This window comes from Gopherus flavomarginatus, chromosome 3 (genome assembly GCF_025201925.1).
Source record: "Gopherus flavomarginatus isolate rGopFla2 chromosome 3, rGopFla2.mat.asm, whole genome shotgun sequence".
Taxonomy (NCBI): domain Eukaryota; kingdom Metazoa; phylum Chordata; order Testudines; family Testudinidae; genus Gopherus; species Gopherus flavomarginatus.
In genome coordinates this window covers 150,145,443-150,171,956 of record NC_066619.1, presented here as the reverse complement: position 1 = coordinate 150,171,956, position 26,514 = coordinate 150,145,443, and the positions used below count along the sequence as shown (strand labels likewise).

At 46.4% G+C, this 26,514-nt stretch overlaps 1 protein-coding gene across 1 annotated transcript in view; it reads left to right on the top strand.

Moving 5' to 3' along the window:
* Positions 1-5,901: 5,901 nt before the first annotated feature.
* LOC127047354 (transmembrane protease serine 11C-like) overlaps positions 5,902-26,514 on the top strand; it is a 28,274-nt gene continuing 7,661 nt past the window's right edge. The window contains exons 1-8 of the mRNA XM_050945474.1: positions 5,902-5,933; positions 6,466-6,587; positions 7,738-7,856; positions 9,557-9,624; positions 11,381-11,544; positions 14,934-14,972; positions 21,826-22,003; positions 22,461-22,726. Coding sequence (XP_050801431.1) covers positions 5,902-5,933; positions 6,466-6,587; positions 7,738-7,856; positions 9,557-9,624; positions 11,381-11,544; positions 14,934-14,972; positions 21,826-22,003; positions 22,461-22,726 — 988 coding nt within the window. The remainder of the gene's footprint in view (positions 5,934-6,465; positions 6,588-7,737; positions 7,857-9,556; positions 9,625-11,380; positions 11,545-14,933; positions 14,973-21,825; positions 22,004-22,460; positions 22,727-26,514) is intronic.

The following is a 26,514-nucleotide window of genomic DNA, read 5'->3' as shown; positions in this document are numbered from 1 at the left end:
TGAGGAGTGCTGGGGAGAGTTAGCACCTACTCTGCTGTGTCTAATGAATGCAAATGTGTGTGTGTGTGTGTGTTTACAGATATAAAACTATGGTGTAGCTATTGGCCTAAGTCCCTCCATCTCGCAATCTTCTGCTGTCTCTCATCTTAGACTGTAAGCGTCTTTGGGAAGGGACTTTATTGTCTCCTACGTTTGTACAGTACCTAGCACGACAGGGCCCCGATTTTGACTGGAGTTCTGTGTGCTATTGTCATAACTTTTTGGCATATCAGTTGCTAGTGAATTTTCAACCCTTGTGATTGCAGGCTGTAAGGCTGTAGGCTGCATTCTAGCTGATGGGCACTAGGGAGCCGTACGGACCCACCACACCCTATTCCAGAACTCCTCCCCTTAGGACAGTGCAGCCTGTGACATTCTTTATGGCTGGCCAGCTTCGCTGGCAGGTGCAGTGGGATATAGCCAATATCCCATCTTCTCATCCCTTCCCAGACTCTTCCTGACCCTTCGGAGGAGGCTGCAGCCCCGGGGTTTGCTAAGTGGGAGCAGACCTTGTGCTCCAAGGCGTGCTTGGCTTGTGATCGGCGGGACCTAAGTGATGGAGGCTCCTTGTGGATTCTCTTCCCCCACTGGTTCAGTTCCTGGCTCTGCCAGAAATCCCTCTGTGGCTTTGGCAAGCCACTACCTCTGTGTCAGTTCCTCCATCTGTGAATGGGGGATGGCAACATTTCTCCCACCCTATATTAGTTTTTCACTTATTTCGATGGTAAGGACTTCGGGGCTGGAACTGTCTCTTGCTATGTACTTACACAGTGCCTAACACAATGGGGCCATGATCCCAGTTTGGGGGGCTTGTGGGTGCTCTTGTGATATAGCTGCTGCAGAGAAGAGTCAAGGAGATTGACTCATGGGTTGGGTGTTTTTTCACAGAGCTGAAACAAAGCATGCAGAAATTGGATTTAATTATCCATGCTATGTTACGCTTGCATTCAAATTACTTTATGAAATCAAGCACATCACACATCTTACTGGTACGTCTGACTGCACAATACTCACTGCGTAAGAAAATCCAGTGGCAACAGCTGCCTTAAACTGGAATGAAAAAACAAAATCTAAACTGAGAGAATTACTTCATGCATTTATACATTGCCCTAATCTTGGTAACTGGGCTCCCTTCACCTCACTTAGATCAAGGGACTGCAACACTTTCCCCCCAGTCAGGGAGCATACTCTCTCTTCATTGACCAAACTACTTTCCCAACATGGATCGGAGTCAGGGGATTACCAGCAAGGAGACTGATTGTGCTTGCTTTTTGAATAATCTGATAATTGCCTCTCATGACATTCATGGTTGTATCTGAAATTGCCAGATGAAGATATCCAGACACATTGACTTGGCTTTATATGGGAACAAAGTTTTGTTGTAAAATGAGAATAGTAATTGCTGGAGAGATTCCATCACTTCTTTTTTTGCGAAAAGCTTGAGCCAAGCCCGGTGTTTTGTGCTGTGTCCCAAGAGACCAGTGAATGGGAGATTTCTTCTTTGGCTTCAATGGACTTTAAATCAAACTGCAAAAGCAGCCAGGTGCAGTTTAGGATAAGGTAGATTTCTGCAGGGAGGAAAGATCCTGGATGAAGGCCTGCTACCGTTGGCATCTCTTCCAAGTTTGTCCCTGGGGACAGAAGGATTCCTGCTGAAGGTGGTGGGGAATAGGCCAAGAAGTAGTCTCTGAAATATCTAGGTCCTACCTCAACGCGGGCTTTGTATCACGGAGTGAGTTGGCAGGCTCTGAAATTGGCAATGCAAGCATTATATTCTCTGTCACCTACCCTACCCAACAGGCAGGCAGTCATGGGCTGACCTATCATGAAGTGTTGTGTGGCAGAGTAGTATGGAGAAGACCAGCATTGAGGTGATAAGGACGTGGACTACAACTTTCAAAAGCAGGGGCCTACAGTTATGTTCCTTCACCCATCTCTAGACCTCTAAGCAAGTGACCTTATTTTCAAAAGTGCTGGGCACCTGGTCACACATTTAGGTACCTAAAGGTAGTCATCAGAGACTTAGCGGTTAGATTTTCAAAAGCACCTAAAGAATGTAGTAGCACAAGCCTTTTGGAAATCTCCCCAAGATTCGGCCAAACAGCGGGTTGGTCCAGTGGTTTGGGAACTAGCATGGGAACCGGGTTTGATTCCTACTTCTGCCACCGATTTTTCTATGTGACTTTAGTCAAGTCACTTAGTCTCTCTGTGCCTCAGTTCCCCATCTGTAGAATGGGGATAATAGCACTGCCCTGCCTCACAACCGTATTGTGAGAATAAATGCATTAAAAGGTTGTGAAGAGGTCAGGTACTACTATGACGGGGGCCACAGAGAGATTTTTCAGGTCAGATTTATCCTATTCCAATGTCCCCCTCTCTCTGCCTGGTGTCCATGGCTATTTCTGGCCTGGTTTCTGATTTGGTGGTAAATATAAATGTATGCCCAGCATATTGTATAGGACATCTGATGGACTCCGGACTTTGCTATACTGATTGATTTGTATTGCGGCATCCGTTTCAATAGCTTGGGCTGTGGTATTTCAAGAAACAATTCCTGTTACACTAGGAAGTTTGCCTAATTCCGTACCTGGCCCTTTTACACAACTGACTCCTCTTCAGCCCTGTTATTTGGCTTTGGGACAGGTTCATTACTTCAGATTGTTAAATGCGTACTTGCTCCTGTAATTAAATGGGTGTCTTGGGATTAAACTCACTGTCACAGACTGTAAAAGAAAGCACATCCTAGTCATGATTAAGAGGCAAGATGTGCCTGTAGCTACCCCTCTGCGATCTTAACTCTCTTGGAAATATTAAATTGTGCAGGGACTGAGTGGAGCTGTCTAGGCATCCACCTCCAACACAAAGAGCAGAGGAGCAGGTTGTCCAGATTTTCTCCTTATTCAGATGGTGCAAAATAGCTTGAATTTGGTCTTAACTGGCTAGCTGTGAATTCCTGTAGCGTAGGAGTGCTCTGAGCTGATGTAAGATGGCATATAGCTGGCTCTTGCACATTGTGAGAAGGAGGTGGAATGTGCCTGCGTTATGCCAGTTCATACCTGGCATATGGTCCTATAGAGACCGGGGCCAGTTGATGTAAATTAGAGCAGCCCCTAAGCTGCTCCAAGTTACACTGATATAACTGGCACAAATGTGTCATAAGATTCAGCGAGAGGTTACTTTCTTCATCCCCGCACCACACCAAGCACATCTCTTTGCAGTACAGATCCTGGACCTATATCTTAACAGATAAGACAACTTTCAATGATAAGGGAGGTAGAATAATGATAATCAGGGCAATGATATAAGGAGAAGAATTAATCTTCTATAATATGTATGCACCCAGCAATCCTGATCCCAGGTTTTATTTTTAGCACAGCCCTCTCCCTTCCTTTGTTCATGTAAGAAAACACGTCCTGGTGGGTGGGGATTTTAATTGTAGCCTAGTATCTCATCTACTTCAAATACCCCCACCCAAGGAGCTATGCTAGAGTCTGCTGAGAGGTTTGTTTGCAGACCTTTTGCTGATTGATATGTGGAGGTTGTTACACACTGAGGAATCCAACTTCACTTCATTTTCTTGGTTCAGTTTCCCTGGTTCACTTTCCAAACTAGCTCCTTAGTAGAATATGTCTTATCAGCTACCACCAGTAATACTCTAATTTTAGGCCAGACTGTTATTAATGTAATGATGGACCAAGCCACTCGGCAGGGGATGAGAGAGAATCCGGTGGCGGGTTATTCTCTGTTTCAGCATTCAGTGTATCCAGAGCATCCATTTAGATTCTCTAAGGAATGAATCCCATAAAGGATAGTAATGTAGTTCTCTTAGAAGAAAACAGCCACAGAGGTAGCCAGTCAGATTCCTGAACCAGTAAATGGAGTCAGATGTAAAGCTTTTTGAAGCAGGGGGGCAAATCAATGAATTGCAAGTCAGGTTCCTGAAGAATGGCAAAGTAGAGGAAGGGAGTGGGGAGCAAGGATGGCCCAGGAGTTAGGATGGTAGTTGGGACTTAGAAGACAGGTTCAGTTATCTGCTGTGCCACAAACTTCCGTGTAACCTTGGCCAAATCTCTTAGACTCTCTGTCCCTCAGTTCCCTATCTGTACAACAGAGATAATAGCACTGCCCTACTTCACAGGGTACTGAGGATAAATATATTAAAAATTGTGAGGGGCTCAGATATTACAGTTATGGGGACCAGATAAGCACCTTTGCTCTATAGATGGCCAGTTCAGTGTAAGATTTCTACTATTTTCCCCTTAAGGTAGGTTGAGTTATCCTCCTGGACTTGATGAGCTTGCAGGTGGATGAAATTTCACAGGCCTTAGTGAATTTAACCCTGCAACTGACAGCACGCAGGCAGACTGTCACCTGCTGCACCATTGAAGTCAATGGGGTTCCATATGCACACAGCAATTCACCCACACAACTGCAGGATTGAGGTATGGGTTCATTGTATATTTGCAATATTTTGACACCAGGACCCTCCTATTATTTTCCAATCTGGCCAATATCACCCTCATTTTAAAACCTGATGAGAATCTCAAATACAGCGTGTGGGTCCTATTATCCCAGATTTTATTTCTTAATCTAGATGTCCAAATACTTTCCAAGGTCGGAGCTTCACTCTTGAAACCTCTTTTGTCACCTGATCAAACTGAGTTTGACATGGGAAGGCGCTAAGTAATAAATAATAGATGATTGCTCTGTGCAATGGGCTCTTGTCTCTGGAAGTCTTTGGATGCAGAGAAAGCCTTTGACAGTGTGGAGTGGGAATCTTCCTTCTTTTTCTTTTTTCTTTCTGAGCCTGTTGCTTTAATTTATGGCATGAGTTTAAATATGTATTCTAGGTCTTATCTCTATTCCCAGAACTTCAGTGCTCTCCGACAAGGTATTCCCTAACTATTTCACCCAGGGAGGGGGCAAAAGTCAGGGTGCGGCTTTATCTGCAGCTCTCGAACCTCTTGCTGAATGACAGTCTACTTCTGTCTCTAGAACTGGAGGGATGTGTGAGGAAAGTTGCCTTTTACTTGGATTGTAAGCTCTTTGGGGGCTAGGATCATATTTCTTCTCTGTTTGTGCCTAGCACAATGGGATCCTCATGTATGTTTGGGGATCATAGGCACTACTGCAGTCCAAATATTCAATAATAATATATGCAGACATATTTTGTTGTTTAACCAAACATCTCTGGGGTGACTGATTTTATTGGATATTTTATTCTTTCTCTGGGTTTGCCTAGAATTTCCCCCCTCCTCCCAGCCATTTTGACTCTTCCCCCACAAGGGAAAAGGGGGATAAAGTGGGATATAAAATAGTATTGGTGGTACTTTTATCAGCTCTCCCTACAGCTCAAGGTCCACACACTTGAGATGCCAGAGTGAGATGCCATTCACAGCAGCTTGCGGAGCAGTTCAGAGTGTGGCGACGTGTACTGTACTCAGAGAGGGAGTGCATGTCCATGGCTACACTCCTTCCAGGGTGCTCCTCGCGCTGCAGCAGGCCATGTCTGCTGATTGGCGGGTGGTCCTATAGGCTCTGTGCCCCCTTTTAGACTGATTTGCGCCCCTGAGGGAATTAGAAGGGAATGCAGTTTGGTTTGCAAGGGAAGTGAAGCTCCTTGTACCCTCCTTATCTCTTGTGCACCAGTTACAATCTGGCCTGTATCTTAGCAGTGTCCGTAGCTGGCGTCTCTGTAGAGACAGAGTGAGTTGGGTGCAGACAGACTGAGTGTTCAGCATTCTCCATGGATCGGACCTCCAGAGCCTGGATTCTCCCCAAGCCCTGGGGTATAGAAGGGAATTATTTTGCTCTCTGTGCACCTCCTGTAATGTCTAACAGCGAGACCAGCAAGGTCCCGCGATGGGAATGAGCTCCCTGGAGTTTAGCTGGAAGTATTCTGCTGCATCCATGACTTCCCAATATTCATTTCAGCATGGATGGTGGTGTGTCCACAGCACTGGATTGGACATAAACAGAGAGTGACTGATTGAAGAACATGGTGAATGTGACAAAAGCATGTTTATTTTTTTTTTAAATTACTAAAATAGAGACTCGATTTAGGAAATGAGCATTTCCTGTCTGCCCTTTGGGTTCAGAGTAAATGCCTTACTGAGTGCGTGTCAGCTAGAAAGCTCCTGAAAGTAGAGGTACAGTTTGTGTACCTGGAGCCTCCTTTATTCCTCCTCTGAGTGCGGAAATGCTCAATGCACCCATATAGCCGTCCTCCTGGCTAAGTATAGTGTCGTTGCTGTTCCATCAGCAGGGGATGTTTATGAAGATAACTGTCTAGATCTCCAGCTCAGGTAAAGCAGTGTAACTCCATTGAAGTCAATGGAGCTGAGCCAACTTACCTGTGCAGAGAATCTGGCTCAGGGGATCATTATTATCGTTATTATAAAGTCTGATTTTTCTCCGCCTTCTTAGGCTGACCCAGCTGGACACAAGAATGAAGCTTCTGGAACCATGGAAGTTCGCCCTTATTATTCTGGCCATCGTGCTCTTTATGGCACTAGTCATTGGTCTGCTTGTTTATTTTTTGCTCTTTGGTAAGTGTGACAGTCTTGCTATCATGGGTGAATTGTATGTGCTGGGAGTTTACAATTGTGATCTTTATGTGATGTACAAAGGATGGAATTCACCCCAGGGCGTGAGCCCATTTAGGGCCTTTTAGTCTCATGTTAAGGGTGTAATTAACAGTTTCCTAAAAACACCTTTTAAAAACCAGCCATTTGTCTAAAGCAGGGATTTAAAGTTTCTGTCCATTCTATTTCTGTCTCCTGTGCTGGGGTCCAGGTAGAGTGGTTGATGGACAGTTATCACAGTAAATCCGAGGTCTACTAACATCCAGCCACTGGAGGATTATGTTCTCGTTTTAGTGTTTTATGTAATGATGTCCCTGGCTGGGTTGTCTTCAAGGACTGAACCTAGGATGTCTGAATCCAAAAGCACAAACCCCTACTGTTTCAGCTGAAGAAGCCGCTCTTAGCTGAAAGGAGATTGCAAATTCATAAACTTCATACATGGTCCATCCTGTAGAAGGTGGCGAATAGAGCAGGCTTGGAAAGCCTCAAGTCATTCTGTAGCTCTGGTTCTGTGATGCACGGTGGCTTCTGCTGTCTCTGCTTCAGAGTTGTAAATAAATGTAGGCTTGGATGCAATATCCCGGGTTTAATCCTCCACTTTACCCCTGTGTGGACCAATCCTTGCACAGGGAAGTCAAGGTGGTGTAGCCAGCACTGTGCTGCCTCTACTGCTCCCTCTTGGGGATGGGGACATTCCAGGGCAGGGCATGGAGCAGAGGGGAAGGCTTGTGGCGGGACGGAATGGGCATGTGGCTGGTGTGCCTTGTATGCTGCCAATCCCTGGCTGACAGAGTGGTCCCTGAGCGCCCTATTGCAGCTGGCCTCCCTTAGAGCATCTTAAAGGCTCCTTCAGGTTAACACTGAAGACAAAAGTAAGCCTCTGGCTGTCCAAGGATCAGAAGGTGGCTTAGAGCCACCTTTGCCCACAGCACTGAGCAGAGCTCAGCTGCAGATCTAGTCCATGTAACTTCACTGACATGGAATAAGTGAGATTAGAACCAGGAACCCAGTTTCCTGTTCTGGGAGCCATGATATCTGCTATCTAGTTCTGCCACACTACCCATCTCCGAATGGTAACCTAGGCATTGACCTTTCCTTCTCTCTCCCTCTATAGATCAGGATATGTACTTTTACAATGGGTCCTTTAAAATCACTAATGTCCAGTACAGCCGTGAGTTTGACAAGCACACCTCAAAAGAGTTCAGAGACCTGAGCACAAGCATCGAGATGCTGGTAAATCAGAATTTTTCTTTCCCCCTCCAAGGGTGCCCCTGAACCTCCTGGGCTACATGACTGGAAACCAGAATGAGATGCTGTTCTTCTCCAGGCCATAGTGTTCGGGCTCCACCCAAAGGGAAGGATAGTCTTGGGGGTAAAGAAGAGGGCTAAGAGTCAGGAAATTTGCATTTAATTCCCGGTTCTGCCATTCACCTGGTGCGTGACCTGAGTCACCCAATCCCTCCATGCCTTAGTTTCCCAGTGGAAGAAATGAGAATGATAATTCCTCCCTTGTAGGGTTAATTCATTAAGGCTTATAAAGCAGGCTGAAACAACGAGGAGTCTTGTGGCACCTTTGAGACTTACACATTTATTTGGGCATAAGCTTTCGTGGGCTAAAACCCACTTCATCAGATGCATGAAGTGAAAAATACAGTAAGCGGTATATATATGAAAAGAGGGGAGTTGCCTTACCAAGTGTGTGGGGGGGGTCATTGGCCTCGTTAGCACTACAAAAGTAACCAACTGTTGAGAATAGGCCACTTCCACCTTAATTGAATTGGCCTCGTTAGCACTGATCCCCGCCCCCCCACTTGGTAAGGCAACTCTCATCTTTTCATATATATACTGCTTACTGTATTTTTCACTCCATGCATTGGATGAAGTGGGTTTTAGCCCACAAAAGTTTATGCCCAAATAAATTTAATCTCTAAGGTGCCACAACGACTCCTCGTTGTTTTTGCTGATACAGACTAACATGGCTACGACTCTGAAAGCAGGCTAAGATAATGCAATAGAAAGGACTGCACTCCAACTGTCTGAGGCCTTTCTCTGGCCCCATCTCAGTAGTATTTAATGTGTGTATTCTCACAACAGCTACTACCACTTCATTTACAGCAAGTCTGGGCCATGTAGGGTGACCAGACAGCAATTGGGACAGGGGGTGGGGGGTAATAGGAGCCTATATAAGAAAAAGACGCAAAAATCGGGACTGTCCCTATAAAATTGGGACATCTGGTCACCCTAGGGCCATGCTGGAATAGCACTTTGGGAACCAAGGGCCTGATCCAAAGCCCATTGAAAGCAATGTGACTCTTTCCCCTGGCTTCACTGAGTTTTGGCTCAAGCCCGACGTTGGTGCTGTGTGAATACTTAGACAGTGCAGTCCCGGTCAGTGTCTCACTATTGAGTCGCAGAGCCAGAAGCCAGGACGGCATGCAGTGCTAGCCAATTAGCCAAACACGGCACAGGCTGCAGTTCTCCGCAGCTACTGAGGTGGGCACACGGTTGAGAATATGGGAACAGAAGCAACAAGCGAAAGCTCTCCTGTTGAGCAGAAAGCACTTAATTCACAGCTCAGGGCAGCTGTCCCCTGACTCACTAACACGCTTGGGCGGGATACCCTGATTAGCGGGAAAAATGCATTCACTCTCCCTTGTACTCTGTGATGTGTTAGTACAAGGTCAAACTGAGTACAGTGAACAGCTTCAACCTTACGAATGGGCCGTGATTGCACCATGCCAGTTGGATGGTTCTTTGAAGGCAAGACCTGGGTCGGATGAGGGACATTCATCTGTGGGCTTTGACAGGGTTAGGAGCCTGAGCACTGTAGTCTTGTATTCTGGATGCTCTCCGAGCAGAACGCCTTAGCTGAGAGTGCACTGCTCTTACACCCGATTGTGTTGTTTCACAAACATTTTCTATCCTTTTAACAGGTGACCAATACGTTTCGAGCCTCCATTTTAAATAAGAAGTACATCAGGGCCCACATTGTCAATCTGAGGTATGTAAAATTAAATGCCCCTTTCTTCCTCAGCAGGTCTGTTTCCTGCTTGAGGTTAGCTTGAATGAACCTTTCTCTCAGTCTGGGGCAGCCAGGCAGTGTGAGGGCAGGGGGAACGCACGCTTGCCATCAACCAGAAATTTTCAGTATCAAGATGCCGGCCTGGAGGCTATTCCACCTGCATGGCTTGCAGTTGCGGGGAGTATGGCTGCCCCTTGCCCGTTCTGCAGTCACTTACACCTGTGCAAAATGGGTATAAAAGGCTGCCGTGCTGAGCTAGTATAAGTGTCTGCACAGGATGCAGGGCAGGGGGAGTCAGAGGAAGGCCCAGTGCCTCTGTCTTTCCCAGAACAGTGTCTTTATGGTCATTGACCTCCAAGAAGCCAAGATTGAGCACTTAAGGCAGGGGTGCCCAGTGTGGTGCCCTCGGGCACCATGGCATCTAAGTGTGTCCGTGTACTGGCCGGTGGATGAGCATCTGCCGAAATGCCGCCGACAAGCTGCATCATCCAGAGGTGTTGCCACCGAAATGCTGCCGATTTTCGGTGGCATTTCGGTGGCCACGCCTCTGGATGATGCTACTTGTCGGCGGCATTTCGGTGGTGACGCCTGTTGACGTTGCCACTTGTTGGCAGAATTTTGGTGGATGCTCGTCTGCTGCCACAGTTCTCCGTGGCTTGTCATCTGGCACCTGCCAGATGAAAAAGGTTGGGGACCACTGACTTAAGGTATCCACTTGACCCAAGAGGAGCACAAAACTCTAGTGGGACCTGACCCAGTTCAAGGTCTCCAGATTGCTCTGCAAAGTGGCCTAGTGTAACAGGATCTTTCTCGTCTCGATGTCCTCGGAGTGGATTCAGTGAACCTTATATCAGATGCTCATAAGTGGAGTGGTGCATGCAATGTGATAGAGCAGTGCAAAAATAAGAAAGGGCCATGCAGTTTTGAATAACCTACCCAGAGGCAGCATCATGGGATAGGCAGGCTGCTATATAGCACGGACTATGTGGTACTGGTGTGAATGCCATGGGAATAGTATGTTCAGGTCCAGGTGCTTTGTTACCAGAAAGATACTGACAATTGAGAGGGGGTTCAGTGCTGAGCTAGAGAAGTCATGAAGTTGCTGGAGGGGGATTGGCTTTCAAGGCGAGAAGGAAATCGTTAAAAACATGGGGCTTCACTCAGCGACAACTAAAGGCTGGGGACCATATCCAGGGCATGATCACTATAGAAGGAGAGGAACCATTGAGTGCTGTGGAGCAGCGGGTGAAATTAGGAAAGGGTGAATTTAGGCTGCAAGGGAAGTGGTGGATGCTCCGTCCTTCAACACACTTAATTCAGGTGCCTAAATGAGAGCTGTTAGGCATGAAGCTCTTCTGATTACTGCAACATGGTTCCAATGCCCATGTGTCATCTTGTGACCATGATGCACATGGTCGTGCACTGAGCTCACCCTCACCACCATCGTCAGGCTGGAGTTGGGATGTTGCTCTCCTTAACATCATCCTTTGCCCCTGTCTTTTTCTTTGCTTTCGGCAAGATTCCCACTGACCTCCCCGATCACTCTGACAGGATGAGCTCAGTCAAAATCCCCTGCTAGCTGCTTAGATGCTTCCCATCCCCCTGTCTTCTTCTATTGTGTGTCAGTCCCCAGGTAAGGCCCAGAGGACCTAATGAAAACTAAAGCCATGTAGAAAGAGAGGACAAGTAGCAAACACGCTCACTCACCTGTCTTTAATGTCATGTTGGTTTGCAGCCCAGATGCCAGCGGAGTGTTGGTAACGCTGGTGCTGATGTTTGAATTCGCCTCACACGATAACAGAGAGGCTTTCTCGGAAAGAATCAAGAGCATTTTGCTTAGGCGGCTGCAGATGAACACAGGGCACTTGGAAATTGACCCTTCAACTTTTAAATTCTCAGGCAAGTTTCTTGAGCTTTCCCTTTTCGCCTTGATTTTGCTGCTCAGGCCTCCCTTTCCTCTGTGCAATGTGATTTTGTTTTATAGCCCTGATGTGAGTCCCTGCTGTTTCCTTCTTCCCTCTTCCCAAACAGCGCTGCCACCCTCATCAGCTGACAGCCTGGGAGGGTACTATAAAGCTATGACAAGGGTACAGCTGATGCAACTTTACCTAGTGCTACTGAAGTCAGTGGGCCAGATTCTAAGCAGACATAAATCAGTGTGACCCCGTCTACACTGATTTACACCAGCAAAAGCTCCGTCTCCAGGTTCCTATTTTTTCCACAGCATTTTGCTTCTGCTTTCAAATTTTCTAAACCAATGGTGCGAAGAGCCTTCCTGTTGGTTCACCTTATGTCTCTTGTTTTGCAGCCTCCCTTCTGGACTTGTTTCTCCCCACAGTTAGCCCCAGAATCCATACTGAATGAAGATTGCTTTTGTGTCCTTCCGTCTTCTCCCTTCCCAGCCTACCACAGAGAAAAATGAATTTTGGTGTGGACGCAAATGAATAAAAGGTCACTTCTCCACTCTGTGGTCAGGTGCCCAAATATAAAGCCGTCACACTATTAAAAATATGCAAACCTGGGAGCATTCCACAAAAGGGCCCCTCGTTTTCTGTCCTCGCTGTTATCATACGACAGAACTGGGTAGGACACTTCTCTTATCTCATTAATAATTTTGAGAGTTCAAAACATTTTCCTATCTTGAATCAAGATGAAGAGTCCATCTCAGATTTTTGCAAACAAACAAAAAGGGTTGGATTTGGGTCTATTGAAATATTTGGTTTCAGTTTTGAGCTCCCGCCCTCCCCACTTTTTTTGTCTAGTTTACTTTTTGAAACACTTATTTTGAACCCCAAAACCAGAATTTTTTCATTTTAGAAGACGCTGAAACAAACCTTTTGACAATTTTGAAAAAATTTTTCAAAAAATGTTCATGTTGGGAAAGTCGTCAGAACCGACCCTGGTCCACAAAGCTTTGTTTTTGACGAACTGGCATTTTTCATCTACAAATATTTCATCAAAAAATTCCCCGCCTGCTTCACTGACAGTCCCCTGCTCAATGAGTTTTGCAGCCTAGTTCTTGATCTCAAGGGACGGTAATATTCCCCAATGGACGTCGGATTGATCGCTTAGCATCAGAATGCAGGAAATGATGCAGTTGAACATTCTGCTCATCAGCCTGGTGCAGTCATTTTATACTCTCTAAGGAGATTCAGTTATTTTGGGGAAAAGCTGTAAAATAGGATTAATTGGAGAAGTGTTTTTTTAAATACTTTGCAAAGTCTATTCTTAAGGCAAATACATATTGTAAAGCAAGCTTTTCCATTGGTTTTAGAAGTAACGGTGTTATAATTTTGACAGATCAAATGTTACAGATCTGTCACTTTAAGGATCTCCGTTTCCTACTCTTCTTACTCCCTCTCTTGGGTTGCTGTAGACTGAGGCACTTCCATGCAATACATTAGGCTCTTGTCGTGGCATGTGAATAGGACTGAGCTTTATTTAGTCTCTCTTCCTTTGGGGGAGGAACCGCCCCCTGTTCAGGGTGAGTACCTGGGCGGAAAGGAGAGGTAAACACCTGTGCCATCATGAAGTGCCGCCTTTCTACGTACTTCCAGCCCCATGCATGGAGCTACCCAATCCCTCCATCCTGTGATAATGCAATACACATCTAAGCATGTCTCCTGGTAACAGGAATCCGGGGTTGTAGAAGAACACTTGAATCCCTAATGGGCTGGAGACACTGACCCCACTTCATCACTACACTATTTTACACTATCCCTTGCAGATAGGTACAGGCCATATGGGTATGTGGAAGCATCAGGAGTATCCATGACAATGCAGGAGCACTGGGTCAGACTCCATGCTTGCTGGATCTTGAGGTCTTCCCAGGCTGAGATAATAGCCAGCCACCGTTCCGTTATAATGGATGGAATGCCTCCAAGGAATGGAGTCGGACCCAGTTAACATGGTTTCCTCATGGCCCTCCTTGGAAGAGATGAAGCTTTTGTGTGTGGAGCAGAGAAGCTGGTGCCTCGCACCAGCATGTGAGATTTGCCCCGCAATGAGTTGGAGTGTAGTTCTCCATCTCCCTGGACAGTAACTCTCCCATATGGGTGTCTGATTGCTTACAGTGAGAATTATGCTCATACTGAGCTGGCGAGGTGTTGGCAAAGGTGCTTAAATAACTAATTGTGCTGATATGTTGCATTCAACCAGATAGTTTTTTAATGATTCAATTACAGGCAATGGTTACTTTTTAAATTGCAACACCGAGACATTATCTGATCAGCTTTATAGCTGTGAAGTACAGTGGCTATCTTTCAGTTGCTTTTCTTGGTTATCCTGGCCTCAACATAAGCAACGATGTCAGGATAATTATGCTAGCCATATTGTGTAACTTGTAGGAACACAGGAATTGCTGCACTGGATCAGGTCAGGGGTCCATCTTGCCCAGTATCGTGTTTCCAATAGTGTCTAATACCAGGTGTTCCAGAGGAAGAATTACTGTAACAGAGCATTATGGAATAATCTGCCTTTATGGGAAATTTCCCCTTATGCCAAGCAGTTAGTGGTTAGTTAATCCCTTGAATCAGAGGAGGTTACGTCCATCATATATCTTTCTTATCTAATAAACCCTGTGCATGATCTCATTATCTATATCAATGGCTCTAGCCCTCTTTGGTTTTGGATGGAGTATCTGTAAGTGCTGGTCTAAAGTAACTCTGTAAATGCAACCGATTGCTAACATGCTGTGTGGATGAGCATGGTATAAAACCCTAAATGGATTAGTTCAGATAAGATAAGGCTGGAAGTCACGGACATCACCATTTGCTGGATCCAAGTTGTAATCAGCCACTGCTCTTTCTTATAGAAAGTTTACATGACAATCTAACGAATGGACACCCCTATTTGTTCTCCCTCATAATACTAGAGAGCAACAGGGCAATCAATTACAATACAGGTGGCAAATTTAAAACTGATACAAGGATTCCCCCACCACACATACACACAAATAATGCACAATTAATCTATGGAACTCATTGCCACATGATACCACTGAATCCAGGAGTTTTGCAGGATTCCAGTCTTGAAGCAAAGAGACTATCTGAGGGCTCGTACTTGGGGGACCCCACAGTAGCCTAATCAAGTCCCAAATAGACTTACTAACTGTGAAATCCCCCCTCAAATAGTAAGGCATGTTCATCTATCTCCTATTACAATACCCCTGGCAGCACCTCAAAACAATCATCACATATGTCCCAAAAGGACTTTAAGGAAATCCACCCTGACCAACTGAGACAGGAAGTGTGAGCTGTTCTGACTGTCTGCTGTGTGTTTCATTTCAGAGATGAAGAAGGAAAATGGAGAACACTTTTTCAACAACTGTAAGTACAAGCAGTTGTTGGGCCTTAGGGACGTGCCATTGTGGGGTTCCATGCTTTCCAGGTTTCAGTGACTTCTACATGAGGTGTGCTCAGTCTATAAGCAGAAAGGTGATTCTTCTGACTGACCGTGCTATAAAATCTGCAGGTCAGCCTGGCATCCAGAAAGGGGATTACCCAGCTGAAATGCAGGTAACAATTGTTGAGGGTGCATGAGGCAGAAGAGAAATCAGCTCACTTTCTTGTAGCTGGGTTGGTGCTGCAGGGCTCATAGGACTAGATGTTTGGACAGTAGGGTGATGCGGGGGCCATATACGTACCTAGGCATTGTCTACATGGGGACTTATCCCCTGTGGCTGAAATGGAGGTGATGTGTGTTGTTTAGGAAGAAATAGGGACTAGCTTCCCCCCGCCCCGCTGATGACTCGCTTGCATCTCCTGGCAGCCGTGAGCTCCAGAGAGTCTCTCTAAGAGGGGAGGAGGTGACTTTAGTGCTGATGAAAGAGAGCAAGTGTCCTTCTTCTTGCTTCTTGGACACATGGAAGAGTCAGGAGGCTTTTTCGGTCCTTGCTGCTCCTCCCGGCTGCTACTTTTTCTCCTGGTCGTTTAGAAGTGTTAGGGAGTGGCCTTCATGCCAGAGTACTGGCTAGCTCCTTTCCCCTTCCCGTGGACCTTCAAGAGGGTGCTGGAGAGATGGCCCTTTGCTCCTCCCAACCTCTGATTGTAGGGCCTCTGGAGCATCTGCTCAATGGGCCAACCCCATGCTTAATGTTACGTGTGAGAGTAAGTCTGTAAGCCTGTCCCTTAATCTAGCTGGACCTCAATTCCCTACAAAAAGTGCATTATAATAATACCCCTTGTCTCCCAGTCTGTGTCTGCCTTGTCTAGTTAGACCCTAAGGTCTGTGGCACAGAAACTCTATCTGTGTTTGTAGAGGGCCTAGCACAGGGGTCGGCAACCTTTCAGAAGTGGTGTGCCGAGGCTTCATTTATTCACTCTTATTCAAGGTCTCGCATGCCAGTAATACATTTTAATGTTTTTAGAAGATCTCTTTCTATGAGTCTATAATATATAACTAAACTATTGTTGTATGTAAAGTGAATAAGGTTTTTAAAATGTTTAAGAAGCTTCATTTAAAATTAAATTAAAATGTAGAGCCCCCTGGACCGGTGGCCAGGATCCAGGCAGCTGAGTGCCACTGAAAATCAGCTCGCGTGCCGCAGGTTGCCTATCCCTGGCCTCGCACAATGGGGCCCTGATCTCTGCCAGCCCCTCTAAACAGAAGCCAAAATTATTCCCTAGCATATATCTTCAGTGCCTCCCAGCCCTAAGTCTGTAGTGTTTAAAAACAGGATCCAGGCACATTCTAGCCATTAATGATCACGTGAGGGACAGAGAGATTGATTTTCTTCTGGCGACAGATGTAACTGATATTATTTGTACCTGGTGACTCAAGAAGTGAGAGATTTATTGCAGGAATCCCTAGTAGGCAATGTACATTGCATCAGTAGGGGCTGGTCTAAAACTCATTGAAGTCAACGGAAAGACTTCCACTGACTTTGCATCAAACCCATAGTCTTTGGGCTTTTTGCCATATTATTATTCAGCATTGTAGTTAGGTTATTGGTGCATCTCTTTGGAAATGACACAGTAGTTAGGTGCAGTGTTGCAATTTCAGTAACAATGGTTGAAGTAATTCCCAGCTGTTCACGATTCATGGACTTGACAGTGTCACTTTATTGCAGTTTTATACCAGTTTTTATTCTCCATTGTGCATTGTTACTAGCTCAGGGACTCTGCAGTAATGGAAAGGAATGGACGTACCTGTCCTACAAGTTTTCAGGACACAGTGTCTGCGGACAGATCCCATTCGCAGCACCGTGTCTCATATACGTGCTGGGATGCAGGCCCTGGTCCTGAGCTGTTAAGCTACCTAACAGATATGGTATGTACGAGTTTGTAACTCCCCACCCATCCCGCTGACAGGTGGGAGAGTCCTTTGTTCTGCTGCTTTGATTGCTTGATTCATCCTTCCTCCCTGCTGCTGCCTGGGGAAACATTCCTCTGTGCTGGAAGCCTGCCACTCAACTTGTTTGTTCCTAAAACTTTGTTGGGGGGGAAAAGGTATTTTCATTTAGCTCAGACAAACATGTGGAGATATAGGCCACCTGCTGGTGAGGTGCCACCATGAACACTGAATTGCAAAAATGACACCCACAGTCATAGCTGAGAGGCACGGACCTACCTGCCTGGAGCTATCTGTCCCCACCGGGATCTATCTTTTGCCGAGGTTAGCCTTTGGAGAACATGCCTCTGTCCGGCTATCTAGCTGCCATACTGTGCTGCTGTGTGTGACCAAGGTGAGAGCTTTCAAGGTGGCAATCCTACCGCTGCTGGATCCATCACCATCCCTGAAGTGGAATGAAGGAGTCCCCTATTGCTCCAGCTGCTGGTTTCTCTCCAACTCTGATCGTGAAGGAGCTCCACTGAGTAGCTACAACTGGCTGCAGTAGATGCATGTCCACCTTGCTCCCCACAACAACTCTGCCTTGTTTAGTGGTTTGACAATAGGTGCCAGCTGTGTCAGTCCACCAAATGGGCATTCCCAGCCCTTGGGACTTGCATGTTAGCGCTGACTGAGACTGATGACAGCAGCACCACAGATATGCTGAGAATGTTCAGCTCCTCACTGCTATATCCTTGGAGTCTTGGCGTCCGCCCGGCTGTGTGTGGCTCTGTGCTGCATGGACAGGTTGTATATTCTGACTTCGAGAGCTGTTCCACGTAGAGCTGAGTGAGAAACGGTTTTCCCATCCCATGAAAATGATGTGAGACTTCCTGTTCTGCACTGGGATGAAGCCAAGGCCCCTTGAACCTTTTCAGAAACAAATGAAAGGGGCAGCCCCCAAGGAGAGCCAACAGCCTGGGGGTCCAGGCACTCACTTGCGATGTGGGTTCAAGACCCTGATCTATATCTGGCAGAGCACAGGCTAGAAAATGAGTCACCCACAACCGGGAGCGCCGGAACTAGGGCAGCCAGGGGGCCGTGGCCCCATCACTTTTAAAAGTGAGAGGACATAGTCCTCCCGCCTTTCACTAGTCGTAAGGGTGAGCAATGGGTGGGAGGAGGCAGAAAGGAGTGAGTGGGAGGTGGGGCAGCATGGGGCGGAGCCTTGGGGGAAGCGGCAGCAAGGGGGCGGGGCCTCAGGGGAGGGGCAGGGCACAGCAGGGCAGCAGTTTGGATGACAGTGTCCCTCTCCCACTTTTAGGGAGCTGCTGCTATTCCTGGCTCTAAATACCATGCACTTGGCTATTCTGGGATGATGATGGGGTTCATGTCTCACATTCACCCATAGAAATTCCATCCTGGACCTGAGACAACATCCTGATGAACGTTCTGGTTTTAACAAATCCGGATTTTCCAAAGGAAAAGAAGTTTCACTGAAAAATCCCCGGCCTGCTCTAGTTCCAAATGCAGACTGGACTGCACCTCTCCTGAGTGGATACGGCTGCCTCCAAAAGGACCAGGCAGCTCTGAGATTTGTTCATAAATATCATCATGGATGGAGTGAGAGCCTGGAGTCCCTGCTGGTCTCCTCCCTGTTGGAGGAGTTGCTCACAGTTCTGAGTCCCAGGTGGATGTTGGTAAAAGCTCTGTTCCCAGTGAGAGGTGCTGGGTACTGAGCACTTCTACAGATCCAGCCATGAGAGTCTGCATATAGGCTGCTTGCTGGATCTACACTGCTCACGCTGGCGCATCCCAAGGTATCAGCTAGACCTTATGCATTGGGTCCAAGGCTTTGAAGTCTTGCTTGCCTCTGTGCATACCCTGTTGGTGCTTGACACAGCTCCTCCCTGGGTATGTAATTACTGCCAGCAAAGCGCTGAGCATCCCACTTCTCACCTGATATGCAGCCAGCATCCAGAAGCAACTGAGGGAAGCCTCTGATTGCTCCAGACCCATTCCTCACAGTGATAGACGGGGACCCCCAGCGAAAGCCGGGGACAGCGGTAGGCCTCGATGTCTTCTTTCAGTCAGAACTCTCTGGTCTCGTGAAGGCTTTTGTGCTCACCCTGGACTGACAATGCATCGTCCTGCTGCTAGTGCCGTGTGTACGCGCAGTCAAGCCTTGTGCTGTGACTCCGAGGAGAGACTGACCAGCTGTCCCAGTTCAGCCTGAGCTGGCAGCTTTTCCATAACCGGTGTTGATGCATGCTCTGCCTATGTCAGTGCTCCACCCCAGGCATTGACCCGCAGCATACCGTACCTGACTGGAAGATAATGTTCAGGGGGGATACTTCGACATTGAGGATGTGGGACCGAATATAGCTTCACTGGGGAGGAAGAGAAAGCCAATGACCATCTCCCAGGCCTTTACACAGGTCACAGAGACAAGGCTGAGATCATAGCTTTTATTTGGGGATCACCCAGACCCGTGTTGTTGTGTGTATGGCAGCAGTGGCTAATGGCTGTAGCTGAGATCAGGGCCCCATTGTGTGAGGTGCTGTACAAGCACAGAGTAAGAGACAGGTCTTTGTCCCAAAGAGTTTACCATCGACACAAGGAGAGAGAGGAAACAGGTAAAGTGACTTAGGTCATACAATAGGTAAGTGGCAGAGATGGGACTAGAACCCAGGTCACCTGAATGCTTGTCTAGTTCAGTGCCGCATTCTTTGGACCCCAGTGCCTCTCGGCAAGGCAGACCTATTGTGGTACTTGGCAATTGGGGGTTCAGGTCTGAACCACTGGCCGTTGGAGCTGTGGCACCATCCTCATACTGTACTGAGACTGTTGCTGAGGGGGTTGAAGGCATCTCTGCCTAGCGTAGCCTCAGGCTACACAATATGGTGCAAGAGCCTTCTGTTGCCTCAGGCAGGAGTTTCTACAGGCATAAGTTTAAAGGGACAGTGCCTGTGAGCATGGTTTATTCTGGGGCATGAGCAGTATGTTACTCTGCAGTTAGCACAGAGCTCACTAGTGAAACACTTGCAGAGTTAGCTAGTACTTCAGGAGTACAGAAGGCCAAGTCAGGCACTTAGACATAATCTTTACATCAGTTATTCAGGACTCCCAGTAGGTTTTAAACCCAAAGAATAATAAGCATCTAATTTACGTTGCATTTTGCATTTTGCTAAGCTTAGGCAATGAAGATAGACTAGTCAGTTTCACTCTTTTTTAGAATTGGGTTCTAGTTAATTCCACCATTTGGCTATCCTGCACTAGCACAATGCTTCAGTATTGAGGTTGCAGACATTGCAAAAGAACTCCTATTAAACTATTTCCTTTTAAAAAACCATAATGGAAACATTCCTGTTCATTTTACAAACATGTGCTCTTCTAATACCTGAATTTTAAGATAACGTGACCTGACTAGTGCTGGGCAAAAGTTTTTTGACTGATAGATTTTTTTTAATTAAAAAATGTCTTTTTTTTTTTTCTGTGCTCCCAAATTATTTGTGAATTTGGGGCAACAAATAGTTGTGGCTGAGAAAACAATGGAAAAAATTCAAAGAAACGTTTCATTTCAGAACGTTGTTTTGTTCTGACTTTTCATCTTGAAATGGCATTTCAAATTCAAACCTGGGCAATTAAGAAAATATTCAAAAAAAGTGAACTCCTGTCCACAGAATCTGTGCTGCGGCCTAGCTTTTAAATAGCCCTCTGGAGGAAACCTGTCAGTGTGCCAGACCCACATGGGTTGGCCACACAGCCTCAACACCTCAAAGACTGAACTTCTGGGCTTCACCCCTCCTGCCTCACACCAAGATCTCTGCCTAGCAAGACTGGATGAGATAGACGCCTGGTCTGAGACTTTCACACTCTTCAGGGACCAGTGCACTTCAGCAAACATTTTCAGTGACCCCAGGACACCTTTTCAAAACAGAGTAGGATTTATTAGTCACCTGGAACACAGCAGTGGGAAGTCCTTAGGTTAGCACAGAGAAATAGACATAGTCCATTTTGGCCAAGCCAGCTTTCCACCCAGCAAAGCTGCCAAGGAGTCCTTCTGGCTTGCCATCTCTCTCTATCAGTCCTGAGTGAGAGCTGCCAACCCTTATCTCAGCCCCCTGACGCTTTTCTGTCCAGTGTCCAGTCCCTGCAGGCCTTTGCTGAGTTCACACATTCCGCCTGTCAAGTATCTGCCCTTGGATAAGTGTTAATTGCTCAAATTGCTTAAATTGAAACAAAAACTAAAACAAAAAAATTGAATCGGCCAAAGCAGTTCAGGTCTGTTATCAATTCAAACACGTCTTTTGAGTTGATGAAAAATTTTGAACAAAATTTGGTTTTCTTTAAACCTCAAAATCTATGTTTTGTTCAGTTCTAGACCCAACACAATCTGTTGTATAAAATATACTTTAATAGATCTCTAGGAAAATCCATATTTATGACATCCTCCAGACAAATGTTGACCTTAGAGGTAATGGGCAATAATAGATGGAGTTTAGCTTAATCCTACCTGCAATTGTGTTTTACTTCTGGGTTATGATTTAGATGTGTATTTAGTTTTTAAATGTTTTTACTATTCTTTAAGAGATCGACTCATTATTTATAATAACAACTGTGTTTTTCTTTATGCAGCTAGATGGAAGGATGAATATGTTTTAGATACAAGGGGTGGTTATTTTAATAGCATAATTATAAATATAATATATTTTGGTTCATTCTTATTTTAAGACCATCTGGTTTTTGTTATCATTATACTTGGCTATGTATGTCTTCTGTGTGCCTAATACTTTGTGTGTGTGATGCAAGCAGCCATTTGTGTTCAGCATGCTGGGAACATACACCAAACAAAAGCCTGTCTTTCTTTCCTGGGGAGCAGTCCAGCTAAGTTGGTCCTTTCTTTGATAGGTTGTGGGATACGAACAAGTAAATCACCTTCCTACACGGACAGAATAACTGGAGGCACGTCTGCCCAGGATGGCGAGTGGCCTTGGCAGGCTAGTCTTCAGCTGAGCGGTATCCATCGCTGTGGCGCGACGCTGATCAGTGACATGTGGCTTGTAACTGCAGCTCACTGCTTTAGAGGGTAAGATCCTAGCTTGGGGACAGGATGCTGTAAAAAACTGTGTGCCCGTACAGACACCAACCTGGAATTCTGTGACATGTGGAACCAAAACAGAACCCCTAAATGTATTCGGGTTCTGATCCTCCAGTTTGGCTGGGCTGAGCTGAGCTGTACTTGGGAAGAGACCTGAGAGGTGGTGGAAGTCAAAGATGGCTGTACTCTACCTTTCAATTCCGCCCAACCCTCGGGCTGCTGGGTGTCAGTTCAGCCACTAGTGCAAGTTAGAGCAACCTTGGGGCTGTTCTAACTTATACCAGCTGGCAACATTCCTCAGGGGATTGCTGGAGCACAGCAATGTTCTGGCTATGCTCTGTGCTTCCCAACACATGTAGCCCTGCATTTGGGTGCCTAACTGGGAGCTGAGCTCTTTGAAAAATTGTCTGTGTATGCCTGTGATCTAACCTTGTATCTCTTTCAGACAACAGAATCCCCTTAGGTGGACGGCTAGCTTTGGGACAGTCATAAGGCCTCCGAAAAGCAGAAGATCTGTCCGCAACATAATCATTCATGAAAAATACACTAATACCATTCTAAACCACGATTATGACATTGCTGTTGTGCAGCTCTCCTCCCCCGTGGAATTTACAAATGACATACGCATGGTCTGTCTCCCCGAAGAATTTTACGTCTTCCCACATAACACTACCTGCTTCGTCACTGGATGGGGTGCTTTACAGAACGAAGGTGAGTGTCTCCTCAAAGAGCCCTCCCATGACGTTTCATATTTAGTTCATTTTCAGTTCATTATGCTGTTGAACGTGGTTTCTTATGTGATTAGTCTGGAGGCTAATGAGTCATTGGCACAGCTTACCAAAGGAAGCGGGACATTCATTCTGACACAAAAATTCTACATCGGGATTGGCTATCTTTCTCAATGAGACGTCCCAGCGTGAGACAGCAGCTGCTGGGTTTGCTTATGTAGTGGCGAAGAATAATTCCTTCCACTGCACGAGTCACTGCGTGAAGTTTTACAGGAGGTCAGGCCAGGTGATCAGAATGGTCCCTTCCGACCTTCAGACCTATTACCAGGCTGAGCATCTTCGTGTTATATACAGGTTGGCTCAGTTCATTGTATTGGGCATTTTCTGGCTTTCCAGTAGTGGTCTGGGACATGGCAGAGCTGCAAGCCACTAGTGGCAGTCACTCGTTGCTGTTTCTGCCATTACCAAGGCTAAGCAGATTTCATTTGTGCATTCCGTCACCAGCTTCCTTTCTGTGCCATTGTCATAAACAGATAGCTAAGGCTTAACGTCTCTTTCACCTGGAAAGAAGTAATCTGAAACACCTGACCAGAGGACCAATCAGGAAACCAGATTTTTTCAGGTCTGGGTGGAGGGAAGTTTGTGTCTGAGTTTTTGTCTTGAATCTCCCTCTCGGCTATGGGAAGGATTTCTCTGTTTCCTGCTTTCTAATCTTCTGTTTCCAAGTTGTGAGTACAGAGATCATAATACAATAGGGGTTATTGTTTTTTTCTTTTGTATTTACATGGTATAGTTGCTGGAGTGCTTTGAATTGTATTCTTTTTGAATAAGGCTGTTTATTCATAATTCTTTTAAGTAATTGACCTTGTATTTGTCACCTTGATACAGAGAGACCATTTTAATGTATTTTTCTTTCTTTTTATATAAAGCTTTCTTTTTAAGACCTGTTGGAGTTTTTCTTTAGTGGGGAACTCCAGGGAATTGAGTCTGTGCTCACCAGGGAATTGGTGGGAGGAAGAAGTCAGGGGGAAATCTGTGTGTGTTAGATTTACTAGCCTGACTTTGCATTCCCTCTGGGTGAGGGGGGAAGAGAGATTAGCTCTCGGTACTTTTGTTTTCCAAGGTTGGAAATGGGGAGGGTGGAATCCCTCTGTTTAGATTCACGAAGCTTGCTTCTGTGTGTCTCTCCAGGAACACCTGGAGGAGGGAAGGGAAAAGGTTTATTTCCCTTTGTTGTGAGACTCAAGGGATTTGGGTCTTGGGGTCCCCAGGGAAGGTTTGGGGGGACCAGAGTGCCCCAAAACACTCTAATTTTTTGAGTGGTGGCAGCTTTACCAGGTCCAAGCTGGTAACTAAGCTTGGAGGTTTTCATGCTAACCCCCATATTTTGGACGCTAAGGTCCAAATCTGGGACTAGGTTTATGATATGAGTGGCAGTGGTGAGATAGATAGAATCCAGAAACCAGTAGGAATATTATATTTTTCTTTTCTCTGCTAGGGGCTTTTTAGCAGAGAGGGTTTGGTTTTAAAAGGAACCAGAGAGAATTTTTTTTTCTGCTCTCTCTGGCAGTTTTTGGCTTGCATATTAAGCAAGGAACCATTAAGAGACTATTTCGGGTCTTTTGTCAGACAATAGCACTCCCATTGAGAGTTATTACCAGCACTATACACATGCAAATAAAGTGGTTTTTCTGGTTTACTTTACATTGAAAAGATTAGCTAGAGGAAGAAAGGGAAAAAGGCACTGTTGCTAGGCAGACCCCAGGAGGCAACAGAGAACCTGCAGTTCAGACAACAAACACCAGAGGGCACCCCAACACAAGAAAACAGGAACCATGACTTCCAAGGAAAAAAGGAAGTCAGAAGAACAATTCAAAGAAGCTGAACACAGGCGACAACTGGAAATAAAACAAAAAGAGATGGAACTAAGAGAAAGAGAAAGAGAGGCGGCCTACAAAAGAGAACAAGCAGCCAGGGAGGCGGCCTACAAAAGAGAGCAAGAAGCCAAAGATGGAGACCACCAAAAACAGCTGGAAATAAAAGAGAAAGAGTGGGAACTCCAGAGGGAAGCCCACCGACAGGCCATGGAATTAGAAAAGGCTAAGCAAAACACAGCCAACCCTAACAACCCTGCGCCAATGATTGTTCCACAGCACAGGAAATTTCCCACCTACAAGGCAGGTGATGACACTGAGGCCTTCTTGGAAAATTTTGAAAGAGCCTGTCTTGGGTACCGCATCTCTGAAGACCAGTACATGGTAGAATTGAGGCCACAGCTCAGTGGACCTTTAGCAGAGGTGGCAGCTGAAATGCCTAAGGAGCAAATGAACGACTATAAACTTTTTCAAACCAAGGCCAGATACAGAATGGGGATAACCCCGGATCATGCCCGTCGGCGTTTCAGAACCCAAAAGTGGAAACCAGATGTGTCATTTCCCAAACACGCCTACTATGTTGGGAAAAATTATGAGGCCTGGCTATCAGGACACAATGTTAAATCCTTGGAAGAACTGCACCTCCTCATACAAATGGAGCAGTTCTTGGATGGTGTTCCTGAGGACATAACACGGTACATACAAGATGGAAAACCCAAAAATCTTACTGAGGCGGGGGAGATTGGAGCCAGATGGATGGAAGTGGCAGAAAGCTACTGTCAAGGGGAACGAATACCCCAGAGGGCACATCGACCATAAACCCTACAACCGAGGGCAGCCAAAAACCCCACCTACAACCCAAGTAAAGCCACAGACACAGTATTCTTCCACCTCACCAGTCTCCAGTAACTCACCTCGACCCAGTGACCCATCAGATGGAAGATGCTTTAAGTGTAATGAACTGGGACATATCAAGGCCAACTGTCCAAAGAACGCCATCCGAGTGCAGTTCATTACACCACCATCACCCACAAGATCCCCAGGCCCAGATGCCTCTCAAATACCCTTGGAGCGAAGGGAAAATTTGAGAGTGGGCGGAAAGAAGGTTACTGCGTGGAGAGACACGGGGTCACAAGTGTCAGCTATCCACCAATCCTTCGTAGACCCCAAATTCATCAACCCAAAGGCCAAAGTGACAATTTACCCCTTCATGTCACAAGCTGTAGACTTGCCTACAGCTGAACTGCCTGTCCAGTACAAAGGCTGGTCAGGGATGTGGACTTTTGCCATCTATGACAATTATCCTATCCCCATGCTACTGGGGGAAGACTTGGCCAACCAGGTGAAGCGGGCCAAGAGAGTGGGAATGGTTACACGTAGCCAAACCGGGCAAGCTTCCAGACCCATTCCTGTTCCTGAGCCGTCCACAGACGCCCCGTCTGTGTTACCAGAGACCCAGACAGAGGTAGTGGACCCGGATACCATGCCAACCACTGAAACAGCCACAGCACCTCCAGTCCCAGGCCTGGAACTGGAACAGCAACCAGCACCAGCAAGTGCAACCACATCTTCAAACTCAACGCCAGAGGGCGCCAGCGAGCCAGAACTGGCAGAAGCAACAGACAGCCATACCCAAAAGGCTCAGCTAGAGCCTGAAATATCCTCAGGTGCCCCAGCGGAGAGCGGTTCACCAGCACTGGAAACAACCCCATCACCTACATCGCTTCCAGAGGGACCAAGCCCAAGTCCACAGTCTGAGGAAGAACTGGTGACCCCAGCCTCAAGGGAACAGTTCCAGACTGAGCAGGAAGCAGATGACAGCCTTCAGAAAGCTTCGGCGGCGGCACGAAGCACCCCACTGCCTCTCAGCTCTTCTAATCGATCCCGGTTTGTTATA